This window comes from Callithrix jacchus, chromosome 10 (assembly GCF_049354715.1).
Source record: "Callithrix jacchus isolate 240 chromosome 10, calJac240_pri, whole genome shotgun sequence".
Taxonomy (NCBI): domain Eukaryota; kingdom Metazoa; phylum Chordata; class Mammalia; order Primates; family Cebidae; genus Callithrix; species Callithrix jacchus.
Genome location: NC_133511.1, coordinates 118,257,473 through 118,273,225, shown reverse-complemented (window position 1 = coordinate 118,273,225; position 15,753 = coordinate 118,257,473). Strand labels below are relative to the sequence as shown.

General features: G+C 50.9%; 1 protein-coding gene across 1 annotated transcript in view; it reads left to right on the top strand.

The window, feature by feature from the left end:
* VWCE (von Willebrand factor C and EGF domains) overlaps positions 1-15,354 on the top strand; it is a 34,437-nt gene extending 19,083 nt beyond the window's left edge. The window contains exons 12-20 of the mRNA XM_002755406.6: positions 1,873-1,958; positions 3,152-3,269; positions 5,005-5,090; positions 7,571-7,667; positions 9,322-9,404; positions 11,598-11,688; positions 11,772-11,854; positions 12,230-12,320; positions 14,345-15,354. Of these exons, the coding sequence (XP_002755452.5) occupies positions 1,873-1,958; positions 3,152-3,269; positions 5,005-5,090; positions 7,571-7,667; positions 9,322-9,404; positions 11,598-11,688; positions 11,772-11,854; positions 12,230-12,320; positions 14,345-14,982 (1,373 nt within the window). The 3' untranslated portion in view covers positions 14,983-15,354. The remainder of the gene's footprint in view (positions 1-1,872; positions 1,959-3,151; positions 3,270-5,004; positions 5,091-7,570; positions 7,668-9,321; positions 9,405-11,597; positions 11,689-11,771; positions 11,855-12,229; positions 12,321-14,344) is intronic.
* The last annotated feature ends 399 nt before the right edge of the window (positions 15,355-15,753 follow it).

Genomic DNA, 15,753 nt, shown 5'->3' with positions numbered 1-15,753 from the left:
TTTTTTTGCAAATTTTTGTAGACCTTGAACTCCTGGCCTCAGGTGCTCCTCCTGCCTTACCCTTTCAAAGTGCTGGGATGACGGGCGTGAGCCCCTGAGCCCAGTTTTGCCCTTTGCTTCTTTTTGTTTTCTTTTTTGAGAGGGAGTCTCGCTCTCTCACCCAGGGGCTGGAGTGTAATGACATGATCTCAGCTCACTGCAACCTCCACCTCCCAGGTTCAAGTGATTCTCCTGCTTCAGCCTCCGGCGTAGTGAGTAGCTGGGATTACAGGTGCCTGCTGCCATCCCCAGCTAATTTTTGTGTTTTTAGCGGAGACGGGGTTTCACGATGTTGGGCAGGCTGATCTGGAACTCCTGACCTCAGGTGATCCACCTGTAGTGGCCTCCCAAAGTGCTGGGATGACAGGCACGAGACCCCAAGCCCAATTTTACATTTTGCTTCTTGTGAGCACAGAGGAGGATTTCTTTGGGGTATGCAATTGGGCGGGGTGAGTGGAGGAGTGAGGGAGGAGCTGGGTTTCTGCTTTACAAACTCAGATCAAGTGAAGCCTTTCAAATTGCCTGTTTTTATTGAGCACTTCTTATGTGCACAGCAGTTTGGTGCTAGACTGTTCTCACAACCCAGCTTTCCCCTGACTTAGGAGGCACCTTCAACTCAGGCAGGACAAGGTTTCAGTCCACGCTTGTCGTTGCTCTGTCCCAGGGCAGGGAAGGGCCTCGCCTTAACCACTAAAGTCCTTTGTTATAAACAAGGTTTTCTTTCCTGGGATGGCCTCATCACTGTCATGGATGTTCCCTGCTGACCCTGTGCCCCTTGCTGTGTGGGGTACTTGCCAGAACTCCAGCTCATGGAATCCTTATGTCCCCACTTTAAGGCAGTACTTTTTGTTGCCCCATTTTATAGATGGGAAAACTGAGGCTTGGAAAGTTCAAGTCACTGCCTAGAGACACACAGCCATTAAGTAATGGAGCAGAACTGGAATTCAAGTCTGACTTCAAGGCTGGTGTTCAAGTTTTTTTTCTTAATGTTTAGGTGCTATATTATTTTTAATTGAATTATTTTTGCATAGTCAATGTAGTCTCTATGAGGTAGGAACCCTTGTCAGCCCCTTTGTACAGATGAGAAAACCAAGGCTTAGAGAGCTTTAAGTGTCTTGCCCAAAGCCCTTCCCTGGTGAGTTCCGTAGCGAGGATCTGAGCCCAGGGCAGTCTAACTAATGGCAGATGGGCCTGGCGGCCTCATTTGTCTAGGGTGGCACCGTTGTCTTAGGTGTCCGGGATAGTCTCTTTTTATTTTCTTTTATTCTTTTACTCTTTTGTTATTTAGGGCTTCCCCTGCCTCTTTGATTAAGGACCTCTTCTTACATGTAATTCATTCTTTGTCAGATTTTTTTGCTGTTGTTGAGATGCGCCCTTGCTCTGTCGCCCAGGCTGGAGTACAGTGGTGCAATCACCATACCCTCAAGCCCTGCTTTCAAGCCATCCTCCTGCCTCAGCCTCCTGATCAGCTAGGACTGCAGGCACACACTACTGCACTCAGCTCATTTTTTAAAGTTTTTGTAGAGATGAGGGCCTCGCTGTGTTGACTAGACTGGTCTCGAACTCCTGGGTGCAAGAGGTCGTCGCACCTCGTCCTCCCAGAGTGTCGGGGTTATAGGCGTGAACCCCAACCCAACCCTTTGTCGGCCCGACTTGTTTTGTGTCTGGGGTTTGGAGAGGGAGAAGTGCTTTGGGTTCCTGGGCATGGAGCAAGATGTGGAGTGTCAGGGGTGGGTATTAGGTGCCCCAGGGCTCCCCAGCCATTTGTTCCCCCTTTTCTTTAGTTGACCCTGCTCAACAACCTTGAGCTGCTTCTCCCTTTCTCCTCTGCAGTGAGATGCTATTTCCATGGCCGGTGGTACGAGGATGGGGCCGTGTTCAGTGGGGGTGGTGACGAGTGTACCACCTGTGTCTGCCAGGTATGGTGGCCGAGCGTCCCAAAGCCTGTGGAACTGATGGGGAGGGGAGGGAGACACAACACTTTACTCAGGTTGACTTGACTAGGAGAAGATGAGCTGCCACACAGCAACAGGGAAACTAAGGCAGCAAAGGCACTACAGGGATCCCCCAGGTCTTCCCACAGTCTCTTTGAAGTTCATCTTTCAGCACCACTATTTACAGAGCACCTACTGTGTGCTGGGGACACAACTAAGCACAAGGAAGCCCCAGTTCCCTTGGTCTGGAAGCTCAGCCTAGGTGGGTGATGGCCAGGTACCCAGGGCTCCTGATGCCTTTTTGGAAGGTGGGATGTTATGTAGAGACCTGGAGGGTGGCGGGGACTCATCAGGCGTGGAGCTGAGGTTGCTGTGCCCAGCAGAGGATGGAGAACTGGAGATGGCCATTCTGGCTGGAGCACGGAGAGAGTCAGGCAGGCTGCAGGTAGGGGTTGCATCTTGGCTTGTGTTGCCTAGAAGCAGGGCCCAAGCAGGGGACCTTCCAAAGGAGTGCTCTCAGGAGGAACCAGTGACGGAAGCAGGATGGGGCCGGATAGGAAGCAGGGTGAAGGTGTGGCCTCACCCTGATCCTTGGGGAGCTCTGGACGGTGGACGGTGCACCCCAGTGCCAGTCAGTTATATAGAGACTCTGCTCCTCAGGGAGTGGGCACGGTGACCATCCAGGCATCTCTGGAGGATGCAGCTGCCATCAGCCACGGGCAGTACTTCGGGGATGCGACCTGGGTGGGCACTGATAGCCTCTGCCCGAACTCAGTCCTGAGGGCTCCGCCAGTTGTGCTTGAGGCCTTTGCATTCAGCGAAGCTGCCGAATGGTGTTATGCCTGGAGGGGTGCAATCAGATTGTGCTGGAGAAGGTTCTCTGGCTGTGAAGCAAGAGTTGATTGGAGGAGCCAGAGTGAAGACAGTAGGGAACCTGGATGGAAGCAGGAGGGTGAGAGATGGTGGAGGCCGTGCCCATTCCCAGGATGCCCTGCTCACATGCAGCCCCTACTGAAGGACTCCCGGTTCCCTCCACTTCCCTGTTGTGCTCTCTGGAGACCTGTCAGTTTCACTTGAGTGGAGGGGAGGGTGATGGCAGCCTGCCAGCCTCCTCTAGCCCTCCATGGCCCCGGGCCAGGGCGCTGCCCTCAGCATTCTGTGCCTTGGCTCTCTTTCAGAATGGGGAGGTCGAGTGCTCCTTCATGCCTTGCCCTAAGCTGGCCTGCCCCCGAGAAGAGTGGCGGCTGGGCCCTGGCCAGTGCTGCTTCACCTGCCAGGAGCCCACGCCCGCAACAGGTGAGCTGGCCCTGGGCTGCCCCCACACGGTGTGGATGCTGGTGAGGGAGCTGAGCCTCACCTGCTGAGACTGCTGGTGTGTGTTGTCTGTGTGTGTGTACATGTGTCTTTCTGTACTTGTGTATGAGTGTGTGTGTTTTGTGTAGTGTGTCTGAGTGTGTGCCTGTGTGTGTAAGTTTGTGTGTCTCTGAGTTTGTGCGTGTTTATCTGTGTGTGTCGGTGTGTTAGTGGTACCTGCGTGTGGGAGTCTGTGTATGTGTGTCTTTGTGTTTGTGTATATGAGTGTGTGTTTTGTGTAGTATGTCTATGTGTCTCTGTGAGTAGTGTGTGTGTGTCTATGTGTCTGCATTTTTGTGTGTGCCTATGTAAGCATGCATGTTTATGTCTGCTTTGTCTGCATATGTGTGTGTGCATGTAAGTGTATGTCTGAGTGTGCCTGAGTGTAAGTTTGTGGGTCTCTGTGTGTGTATGTGTCTGTGTGAGTGTATATGTGTATGTGTGAATTTGTATGAATGTAAGTTTGTGTGTGTACCTGTGTCTTTGCCTGTGTGCAAGTGTTTGTGTTTTTGTGTGGTACGTCTATGTGTCTCTCTTTGGGGGGTGTGTCTATGTGTGTCTGTGTGTCAGTGTTTTTGTGTGTGCCTGTGTGAACATTCATGATTATGTCTGTTGTGTCTGCATATGTGTGTGTTTGTGTGTGCATGTAAGTATATGTTTGTATGAGTGTGTCTGCATAAATGTGTGTGTGTCTGTGTGTGAGTAGTATGTGTGTGAGCATGTATGTGTGCATTTGTATGAATGTGTGTAAGTCTGTGTATATACATGTGTCTGCCTGTGTACAGGTGTGTGTCTGTGTTTTGTGTAGTGTGTGTTTGGGTGTTTCTATGTTTGTGAGTAGTTATCTATGTGTGTCAGTGTGTTAGTGGTATCTGTGTGTGGGAGTCTGTGTACATGAGTCTTTGTGTTTGTGTATGAGCATGTGTCTGTTTTGTGTAATATGTCTGAGTGTGTCTCTGTGGTGTGTATGTTTGTGTGTATGTGTCTGTGTTTTTGTGTGTGCCTGTGTGAGCATGCATGTTTGTGTCTGTTGTGTCTGTATATGTGTGTCTAAGTATATGATTCTATGAGTGTGTCTGTGTGTGCATAAGTTTATGTGTGTCTCTGTCTCTGAGTAATATGTGTGTGTGTCTGTGTGAGCATGCATATGTAAGTGCATTTGTATGAGTGTGCGTGTGTTTCTGTGTAGGAATAGTATCTGTGTGGGTGTATAAGTATGCATTTGCATGAGTGTATGTGTTTCTCTGTGTGAATTGTGCCTGTGTGTGTATGTAAACATGCATTTGTATGACTGTGTGTGTGTGTCTGTATGAATGGTGTGTGATCATGTGTATGTGTATGTAAGTGCATTAGTATGAGTGTATGTGTGTGTGAATTGTATCTGTGTGTGTATGTAAATGTGCATTTGTATGAGTGTGTGTGTTTCTGTGTGTGCGTAAATGGTATCTGGGCATGTGTATGTAGGTGTGCAGTTGTATGAGTGTATGTTCGTGTGTCTCTGTGAGTTGTATCTGTGTGTGTGTATTTGTTCATTTGTATGAGTGTGTGTAAGTTTGCGTGTCTGTTTAAGTTATATCCGTGTCTGTGCGTGACCGTGCACGTGAGGCATCTGTCCTTGCTGCTGTTGTAGTCTGGGTCTTGTGCCCACTGTCTCTTCTCTGCCACTGTCCTCGTCCAGGCTGCTCTCTCGATGACAACGGGGTTGAGTTTCCGATTGGACAGATCTGGTCACCTGGTGACCCCTGTGAGTTATGCATCTGCCAGGTGAATGACAACCTGCTCGCCTTCAGCTGCTTTACCCGGCTGCCCTGCCTCACCCAGAGGAGTCAAGCGTCCTGGCCTCAGGCTCCCTCCGGTGCCGTCAAGTTCCACTGTCACAGAAAGGGTTGGACCCAGTTTATCCTGTCCTCACTAGAGGTGTGAGGACGACGGAGCTTGGCAATTGGCCTTAAGAAGTGTGTATAGGGCCGGGTGCGTTGGCCCACACCTATAATCCCAACACCTTGGGAGGCCGAGGAGGGCAGATCATGAGGTCAGGAGTTCAAGACCAGCCTGACTAATGTGGTGAAACCCCATCTCTACTAAAAATACAAAAATTAGCCAGGCATGGTTGTGGATGCCTGTAATTCCAGCTACTCAGGAGGCTGAGGCAGGAGAATCGCTTGAACTCAGGAGGCAGAGGTTGCACTGAGCTGAGATCGTGCCACTGCACTCCAGCCTAGGTAACAGAGCCAGACTCCGTCTCAAAAAAAAAAAAAAAAAGAAAGAAAGAAAGAAAAAGAAAGTGTGTATGGCCAAGCGCGTGATGATGGCTTATGCCTATAACCCCAACACTTTGGGAGGCTGAGGTGAGGGGATTGCTTGAGCCCAGGAATTTGAGACCATCCTGGGCTGTATCCTGAACACATCCTGGGCAACATAGTGAGACTCTCTCTCTACAAAAAAAAAAAAAAGTACAAAAATTAGCTACATGTAGTTGCATGCCGCTATGGTCCCAGCTACTTGGAAGGCTGAGGTGGGAGAATTGCTTGAGCCCAGGAGGCTGCAGTAAGCTGTGATCACATCACTGCACTCCAGCCTGGGCCACAGAGCAAGACCCTGTTTAAAAAAAAAAAAATGTGTGTAACAAAGTGCGTGTGCAGAGAGCTGCTGGCGTTAGGAGGAAGAATTAGGAATCTTAGGAATCATCATGGAAGGTCCCCCCCCCCCATGAATAACTGAGGGAGTGGGGCAGCCCGAGACCCAGTCGTTCACTCTGTTTCTGTGACATTGCAACATTGTCTTCATGACTGAATCATATGACCTCACTGTTTTAGAAATGGATAAGGAGGTGCATGAGTTTGAGAGTCAGATTGACAACAATGCAAACGCAGCTATCCACCCAGAAAAACAATTGTTTTAGCTCATTATTTAAGTATTAGTAATTGCGATTTTTGCCATTACTTATTTATTATTTATAATGGCAAAAACTGTAATTACTTTTGCACCAATGTAATACATGCTGACTTTCCTTTCTACTTTAAAAGCTTTGAGTCTTTTAGAGGTTTATTTCTCATAATGAGGTCCCTTGCACCTGCGTTGGGAGCCCTGGTTGGGCCTGGGCCTGCCCACATCTCTGCTTTCACAAACTGCATTTTAACCTCCAGGTGATTTGTGTGCGCTTTCCTGGGGGAGGAGCACAGCCTTCTAGTGCCTTTGATGAGCCGTTTGTTAAAAAGCTGTATGCTGGCTGGGCGTGGTGGCTTATGCCTGTAATCCAAGCACTTTGGAGACCAAGGTGGGCGGATCATCTGAGGTTGGGAGTTCAAGACCAACCTGACCAACATGGTGAACCCCCATCTTAAAAAAAAAAAGCTTTATGCTGAACACGCCTCATCGGAATTAGCGTTGGAGGAAAGTCTGTTCTGTGCTGTCTTCTCCTTTATGACTGATTCAGGCACTCGTGATATTAAGAGAGTGATACAAAAGCTTCAAACTGTCAGATTTTTTTTTTAAGAAAAAGAGGCCAGGTGAGTGACTCACCAGTAATCCCAGCACTTTGGGAGGCTGAAGCGGGTGGATCATCCGAGGTCAGGAGTTCAAGACCAGCCTGACCAACATGGTGAAACCCCGTCTCTGCTAAAAATACAAAGATTAGCTGGGCATATGGCGCATGCCTGTAATCCCAGCCACTTGGGAGGCTGAGGCAGGAGAATCACTTGAACCTGGGAGGTGGAGGGGGCAGTAAGCCAAGATTGTAAGATTGTGCCATTGCACTTCAGCCTGGGCAATAGAGTGAGACTCTGTCTCAAAAAAAGAAAGAAAGAAAAAAAAAAGAAACCTTATATGGCACTTTGGCTCTCTGAAACAGACATTTCTGGTGGCATGGCTTTTTTCTAAAAATAGGGTTTTATGGTACTCTGCAGGTTGGTTCCTGGTGAGCCAGGGTTCCAGGGAAAAGCTGAGAAAGGATTTGGATGAGGGTGACGGTGCAGGCTTTGGCTGTTGCAGGAGAGGGAGAGGAAGCGAGGAGACTAGAATCCCAGCTCTGACCTTCTTAAAGATGCAGAGCCTTCCTGGAAGGCCCACATGGCCTTTCCCAGGTAGCCGGTCCTCTTGTGGGGGGCACGCCCCCTCCCATCGGCATCACGGTGCTTTCAGGGCAAGCCCTGGCCGGGTTGCAGCATTGCCATTTCTTTTGCAGGGCTGGGAGGCAGGGGCTGGTGTCACCAGTGGGGTCTTGGTGAAGTTCCTCCTTCCTCCAGGCTGATGGCTCGGTGAGCTGCAAGAGGACAGACTGTGTGGACTCCTGCCCTCACCCAATCCGGATCCCTGGACAGTGCTGCCCGGACTGCTCAGCAGGTAACCCCCTGCCTCCGCCCCCCAGCCCCCAGGACAGGGATTCTCAGCAGGTACCACCTCCAGGTTCACCCTGCACCGGGCTCCTCTGCACTAAGCCCCATACGAGCTTCATCTCATGTCCTCCTAACAAGTCCAAGGGACAACCCCATTGCACAGATAAGGAAACTGAGGCGGAACAGTTTGCCCAAGTCAGGGCCCCTCTGAGTGCTCGAGGCAGCTATGAAGATGCGCAGGGCTTACAGTGCAGGTGGGAGGTACAGGAGTGGTACCTGTGAGACAACGGGAAAACAGCAAGAGGAAAAAAGTTTTAATAGTCATTTTTTGCCTTTTCTATGATTTCAAAAGTAATGCTTTATTACAGAAAAAAAAATATTTTTGAGACCCGGTCTTGCTCTGTCGCCAGGCTGGAGTGCAATCGCGTGATCTCGGCTTACCGCAACCTCCGCCTCCCGGGTTCAAGCAATTCTCCTGCCTCAGCCTCCCAAGTAGCTGGGATTACAGGCGCACACGACCATGCCCAGCTAACTTTTGTATTTTTTAGTAGAGATGGGATTTCACCATGTTGTCCAGGATGGTCTCAATCTCTTGACCTCATGATCTGCTCTCCTTGGCCTCCCAAAGTTCTGGGATTACAGGCGTGAGCCACCGTGTCCAGCCAGAAAATTTTTTATTTGTTTATTTTTGTTGAGACAGAATCTTGCTCTGTCGCCCAGGCTGGTATGCAGTGGTGGGATCTCAGCTCACTGCAACCTCCACCTCCCGGGTTCAGGCGATTCTCCTGCCTCAGCCTCCTGAGTAGCTGGGACCACAGGTATGCGCCACCACGCCTGGCTGATTTTTGTATTTTTAGTAGAGACGGGGTTTCATCATATTGGCCATGCTGGTCTCACACTCCTGACCTCAGGTGATCTGCCCACCTTGGCCTCCCAAAGTGCTGGGATTATAGGTGTGAGCCACTGCACCCAGCTCCATTATAGAACACTTAGGAAAAAAATACAGAAAGCAAAAATAAAAAATGTGAAGAAGGACCTATCACCACTGTTCACTTTGTGTTGATGTCCTTCTAGCCTCTTTCCGTGGTGCTCACACACAGCATTTAGTAGATGTACATTATATATTTTTTATAAAAGCTTCTACTGTCTAATCATCTGCTTTTACACTCACCAGTATGTGATAACATCATCCAAGGTGGCATGACTCAGAGCAGGCTTCTGCGGCTGTCAGGAATGAGAGAGGGGAGTGGTGTTGGGGAATGTCCTGGACAGGCAGGGTTTGTGGTTTGACTGAGTTTGGAGGGCAGAGAGGAGGTAGGGAAGATGCTGTGGGCTTCACACACATCTCATATTCCCAGTCCTTCCCCCTGATCCCCCCTGGTGAGGAGGTATAGGAGGTATAATCTCCCCACTTTCTGGGGTGAGAACACTGAGGCCAAGACACTGTGATCCTTCTGCTGAATCCGGTGGGAAAAAAGTCTATACCCAATTCAGGCAATTCACACAGGCATTTTGTCCCTTCCCTAACTCCCAGGGTGACTGCCTGGGGAGGCACATGGCCTTGCCTTTGCTATCCAGATAAGCCTCTGACCTTGGCCCTGGCCGGGAGGCTGGTCCCTGGCCCCTCCCAGCTGGTGCTCAGTGCGCGCTCTCTCTGGCAGGCTGCACCTACACAGGCAGAATCTTCTATAACAACGAGACCTTCCCATCTGTGCTGGACCCATGTCTGAGCTGCATCTGCCTGGTATGGACCGCCACATCTGACCCCCGCCTCTGGAAACTCCCCAGCAACTGACATCGGCTCCTGAATCCTAGAGGCAAAATCCAGAGACCTCCAAGAGAAGGGTTGCTTCTGGTTCATGGTGGAAGTCAGCTCCCTCCAGCCCTGCCCAGGGTGACCCTTTAGACAGGGCCAGAGAAATTTTTTGCTGTGTTTTGAGATGGTTGCTCTGTCACCCAGGCTCCCAGGTTGGAGTGCAGTGGTGCAACCTCGGCTCACTGCAACCTCTGCCTCCCAGGTTCAAGCGATTCTCCTGTGTCAGCCTCCCGAGAAGCTGGGACTACAGGCATGCACCACCATGCCTGGCTAATTTTTATAGTTTTGGTAGACACGTGGTTTCGCCATGTTGGCCAGGCTGGTCTGGAGCTCCTGACCTCAGTTGATCCACCCAACTCAGCCTCTCAAAGTACTGAGATTACAGGCTTGAGCCACCATGCCCAGCCCAGAGAAACATTTTAATCCTGGCTGGCAAAATTCCTCTGCTTCCAGGTTACTGGCTAGAGAGTCTCAGGGATTTGTGATGAGGGTGGAGGTGAAGCACATAAACCCAGGACCCAGTACTGGAACCTTTTCAATAGACCTGCGTGGTCAAGCTCTTGCTGTATGCCAGGCTCTTGATAGGCATGCTGTCAGCTAATCCATTTCAAGAATTTATCATCTTACTCTTCTAGATGAGAAAACCAAGGCACAGAGAGACAGTCTGCACAAGATTCTGTAACTAATCACAGTATTGAGAATGAAATCTTCGTTTTGTGATTCCAAGATGCACATTTATTCTCCTGGGTCGTACTGCCTCTCAGTCTGAAAAAGTATATCCCATAGTATCATTTAGTTTCTGGAAAATGAAAACAAAAGTTTTTTTCGAGACAGGATTGCTCTGTCACCAGGTTGAAGTGCAGTGGCGTGATCATGGCTCACTGCAACCTTGACCTCCTGGGCTCAATCGATCCTCCTGTGTCAGCCTCCCAAGTAGGTGGGATCACACCTGGCTAATTAAAATTTTTTTTCATAGAGATGGGGTCGTGTTGTATGGCTCAGGCTAGCCTGGACCTCCTGGGCTCAAGCAGTCCTCCCACATCAGCCTCCCAGTGTGTTGGAATTATAGGCATGAGCCACTGCACCCAGCCAAAAAGTGTTTTTCTTTTTAAAAAATATATTAAAAATTTTTTACATTAAAAAATATTTAGACAGGATCTTGGGCTGTTGCCTAGGCTGGTCTTGAATTCCTGGCCTCAAGTGATCCTCCTGCTTCAGCTTCCCAAAGTGCTGGATTACAGGTGTGGGCCACTATGCCCAGCTGAAAAAAAAGTTTATTTTATTTTTGAGACAGAGTCTCGCTCTGTCGCCCAGGCTGGAGTGCAGTGGCACAGTCTGGGGTCACTGCAACCTCCCCCTCCCAGGTTCCAGTGTTTCTCTTGCCTCAGCCTCCCGAGTAGCTAGGACTACAGGTGCACGCCACTATGCCTGGCTAATTTTTGTACTTTTAGTAGAGTCAGAGTTTTGCCATGTTGGCCAGGTTGGTTTCAAATTCCTGACCTCAGGTGATCCACCTGCCTCGACCTCCCAAAATGCTGGAATTACAGGTTTAAGCCACCGCTCCCGGCAAAGACATACTTAGTGCTTATCCTGCTGACGTTCCGAATGTGGGACAGCGCTGCTTTGCTGCTGTGGGTGCAGATGCGACATTCCTTTGGTGATCAGTGAGCCTCAGCAGAGTACATACGTGACAAGGGACATGGTCTGCAGAGAGATTGAGAAACTCAGGGTAAACAGCCCTGTGCATGTCAACAACAGCCCTGTGCTACTGACCCTGAGCGACCCACTGCACGTAGGCCCTGGTTCTCAGCCTGGGCTTTGGGGAACTTTGGCCTCTGGATCTCTCTCGTCTTTCCCAGGCAGTCCATGCAACAGGCATCATTAACAGTTGCCCTCCATGGACAAGGCCATGGTCTTACCTTTGCGGGGCTGGAATTCTAGTGGGAAGATGGACCCCAAAAGAGAAAATACCCCCCACCCTGCCCCACTACCCCATCATGGACTCCTCCCACAATGTAGGTCATTCTGATGGGCATTCAGTGGCTATAGGAGCAGTGCCTTCCTGAGTGTCTCATCCGCTGCCCTGAACCAAGGGCCTTGTGTGTTTTCTATGTCCTGCAGCTGGGCTCAGTGGCCTGTTCCCCCGTGGACTGCCCCATCACCTGTACCTACCCTTTCCACCCTGATGGGGAGTGCTGTCCTGTGTGCCAAGGTGAGTGGGACCTGCTGCCCCATGTGTGAGGCTCCTGGCCAGGCCTCGGCTCTCATGAGGCCCTGTCTCCTCTGCCTCCACAGACTGCAACTATGAGGGGAGGAAGGTGGCGAATGGCCAGGTGTTCACCTTGGATGATGAGCCTTGTACCCGGTGCATGTGCCAGGTGAGCTGGGCCTGGGAACCCCGGAGCAGACTGGCCAGAGGGCAGCCTGCCTTTCATCCCTTTGCAGAACATGGAGCCCCCTTGCCAGCGTAAGTCCATTCTTCTTCCCCTCTTCACCTTTAATTAGCTGCCAGAATACCTTTGGTTTTGACCATCTCTTCTCTCTGTGGAAGTCCAGAGGGAGAAGCGGTTTTCCTAAGGGGATCCGGCCACGGTTGGCTTTAGCTGTTCTACAGGCGAGGGCTCAGGCACCGCAGCTTCTGTTCTGGGATCTTTCTGTGGGTCCTGCTGCTGGTGCCAGAGGCCCTTGAGGGCACTGCCCAGGGCAGGCAAGATGCTCTGGGCTTCCTCATGCGGGTCCTTCTGCTTCCCCAGCTGGGAGAGGTGAGCTGCGAGAAGATTCCCTGCCAGCGGGCCTGTGCTGACCCTGCTCTGCTCCTTGGGGAATGCTGTTCTTCCTGCCCAGGTAAGTGGACCTCTGGGTCCTGGAGTTTCCCGCCATCTTCCATTTGCTCTTCTTCCCAGATACACGGAACTTGTAAAGGGCGGGATATGAGGAAGCCAGGCTCCAAGAGGGAACGTGGCTCGCTCAAGGTTGCATGGCCTGCTGACCCTCGTCCCGTGCTCACGATGCCACACATCATGATGTCTCTTTCTTTGCACTACCTTTTTCGTCTTTTTCTCCTTTCTTTTTTTTTTTTTTTTTTTTAGACGGAGTCTCACTCTGTCCCCCAGGCTGGAGTGCAGTGGCGTGAGCTCAGCTCACTGCAACCTCTGCCTCCCTGGTTCAAGCAATTCTCCTGCCTCAGCCTCCTGAGTAGCTGGGACTACAGGCGCGCGCCACCATGCCCAGCTGAGTTTTGTATTTTTAGTAGAGAGGGGTTTTTACTACGTTGGCCAGGCTGGCCTCGAACTCCTGACCTCATGATCTGCCCGCCTCAGCCTCCCAAAGTGCTGGGGTTTCAGGCAAGAGCCACCGCGCTCCGCTTTTATCTTTATCTCCTTTCTTAATCTCTTCCTCTGCTTTCTTCTTTATTTTGAATTACAACATGGGAACTATGTCCATTTTGCAGAAGAGTAAATTGCTAATATGCACTGAGCACCCACTGTGTGTCGGGACACCTCATGTGTCTACATCCCAGCAGTATCCTGTCATCCCCCTGTGCCAGGTGAGGAAACTGAGGCACAGGGAGGTGAAGTGATGTGCTCGAGATCACATAGCTGATTGGTGGTGGAGCCAGGACTTCAGCCTAGCGTCAATGCTTTTAGATAAGACACTGGATTGATTCCCAAGAATTGGCGACATTGCACTCCAGCCTGGGCCACAGAGAGACACTGTCTCTAAAACAAAACAAAATACAGCACAACACATATTCCTCCTGTCTAACTGAGATTTCATACCCTCTGACAGTCACCTCTCCATTCCCCTCGCCCCTGCCAGCCTCCGTAGCCATGATGCTACTCTCTGCTTCTTTGGGTTCAGCCTTTTTAGATTCCACATCAAACTGAGATTATGTAGTTGCCTTTGTGTGTCTGGCTTATTTCGCTTAGCATAATGTCCTCCAATTTCATCCAATGACAGAATTTCCTTTTTTTTTTTTTGAGGAGTCTCACTCTCTCACTCTGGGTTCAAGTGATTCTCGTGCCTCAGCTTCCCAAGTAGCTGGGACTGCAGGTACACACCACCACATCCAGCCAATTTTTTTTGGTATTTTTAGTAGAGACAGGATTTTATCATGTTGACCAGGCTGGTCTTGAACTCCTGACCTTAGATGATCTGCCCACCTCGGCCTCTCAAAGTGCTGGGATTACAGGCGTGAGCCACTGTGCCCGGCCTAAAATGGGTTTTTGATTAACAAGTTTATTGGGACATGACCCCATCGTAAGTCGAGGGGCATCTGTGTTTGCTTTCCCCTTATTACTGAGTCTTTATGACTAGTGCCAAGCCCTAGCCTGAGAATTTTTAAAAAAATTCTTCAAAGAAACTATTTTTTAGAACAGTTTGAGGCTCTTGGCAAAATTGAGTGGAAAGTACAGAGAGTTCCCATATACTTCGGACTCCACACATCACAGTGTCACCCACCGTTAGCACCCCACACCAGCATGACATGTTTGTTATAATTGGTGATCCTACACTGATATTGACATGTCATTGACATCCAAAGTCTATAGTTCACATTGAGGTTTAGTCTGAGACTCTCCGTGGACCCTTTCATTCACAGTCCTGACTGCTGTGCCCATTTTACAGATGAGGAAACAGAGGCCCAGGGGAGTTGCATGTCTTAGGTGAGGTCACACAGCTAACTGCCTCCCTCCGTTCATTGCTCCTTCCGTCTTCTCTTCCTAGAGGCAGGAGCTGGCCGGTCCTCACCAGGTGTGCTGGGGCCCCTCTGAGGACAGAGCTTGGATGTCCCCAGAATACCTTGTCCCAGAGCGCCTCAGCCGCTGGAGAGAACTGCCATGCATCTTGTTTCACTCTCCTCTCTCTAGATTCCCTGCCTCCTATGGAAGAAAAGCAGGGGCTCTCCCCTCACAGAAAGGTGGCATTTGGCAAAGCTGTTCGGAGTGTGCCTGGAGACGCTAAGGCCCCTGCCAGCTGTGGCTCCTGCCCGGGGCCCCCGACAGCATCTCCCTCGAGGCCGGTGCTCCATTTCCTCCGGCTCCTTTTAAGAACCAACTTGTCAAAAACACAGACTTTACCTAGAAGCCCGGCAGGAGCTTATGCTCCACACTCGCCCTCATTGGGGCCGTCAGGCATGTTCCCAGGGGACCCTGGGGCCTCCCCTCGATTCTCACTAGGGCCTTTGACCCCTCCAGGAGCCCCTACTCTACTTCTGGCCTCCCCAGGGGCTCCTCAGCTACGTGCAGTGACTCCAGAGCGCTCCTTTTCAGCCTCTGGGGCCCGGACAGCCTCTGGGCGGCCTCCTCTGCCTGCCACCCTCCTAACGGAAGCTTCAGCACTTTCCATGATGGACCCTCGCCCCTCGAAGACCCACATTACCCTCCTCAGGTCTCGTACACTTTCTCCCACCACCTCTAGACTCTCTGCAGCCCTTGCAGCCACCACCCGCCCCGGCCCCCAGCACCCCCTGGTGGGGGCCTCTCAGAGGGAAGAGTCCACCGTGTAGGCAGGTCACTGTGTTTGGGAGACTCTGGAGAGCGGACACTGCCCATGGCCTAGGGAGGGTGCAGGGCACCTCCAAGGGTGAACCAGGTGGGGATGCCTGGGCTCCCTCCTGCAGGGGCCCTGGTGAGGATGGAAGACCCCCAAGGCTGGATGTGACCTTGTTCCCAAGGAGTGTTTGGAATGTACTGTAAGAATGGAGGAAGTGTCAGCATCCTCCCTGGACCACGTGGCTGGCTCATCTTTTGAGAAGGGTCGGCGCTGCCAAGTTCTCCTGGAGGAGGAGTTGCGTCCGGATGGGAGTCCACTCACTGGGACTGTGCCGCCAGGTGTTTGTCTACCTGAGGTTTCCTGATTAAAGGTTGTCTCTGTTCCCCAGGCTGCGCTGCCCATTCGCCGCTTACCTGTGGGAAGGTGGGAAATGGGACCCAAGCCCACAGGCGCCTTTACCTCGCTGCTGGGGAGAAAAGCTGGCACCAAACTGGGACTGGGTTGGGGAAGGGTCTCCCATAAGCACTTGCTTGCCTTTTACATTGGGAGACTTCTTTTTGTTTTTTTCTCCAAGATCATGATTTTACTTTATTTTTTTTACTTTTAAGGTCGGGGGTACAGGTGCAGGTTTGTTATGTAGTTAAACTCATGTCACGGGGGTTTGTTGTACAGATTATTTCATCACCCAGGGATGAAGCTTAGTACCCATTAGTTATTTTTCCTGAGTCTCTCCCTCTACGCTTCCTCCACCCTTCCATATACCTCAGTGTGTGCTGTTCACCTG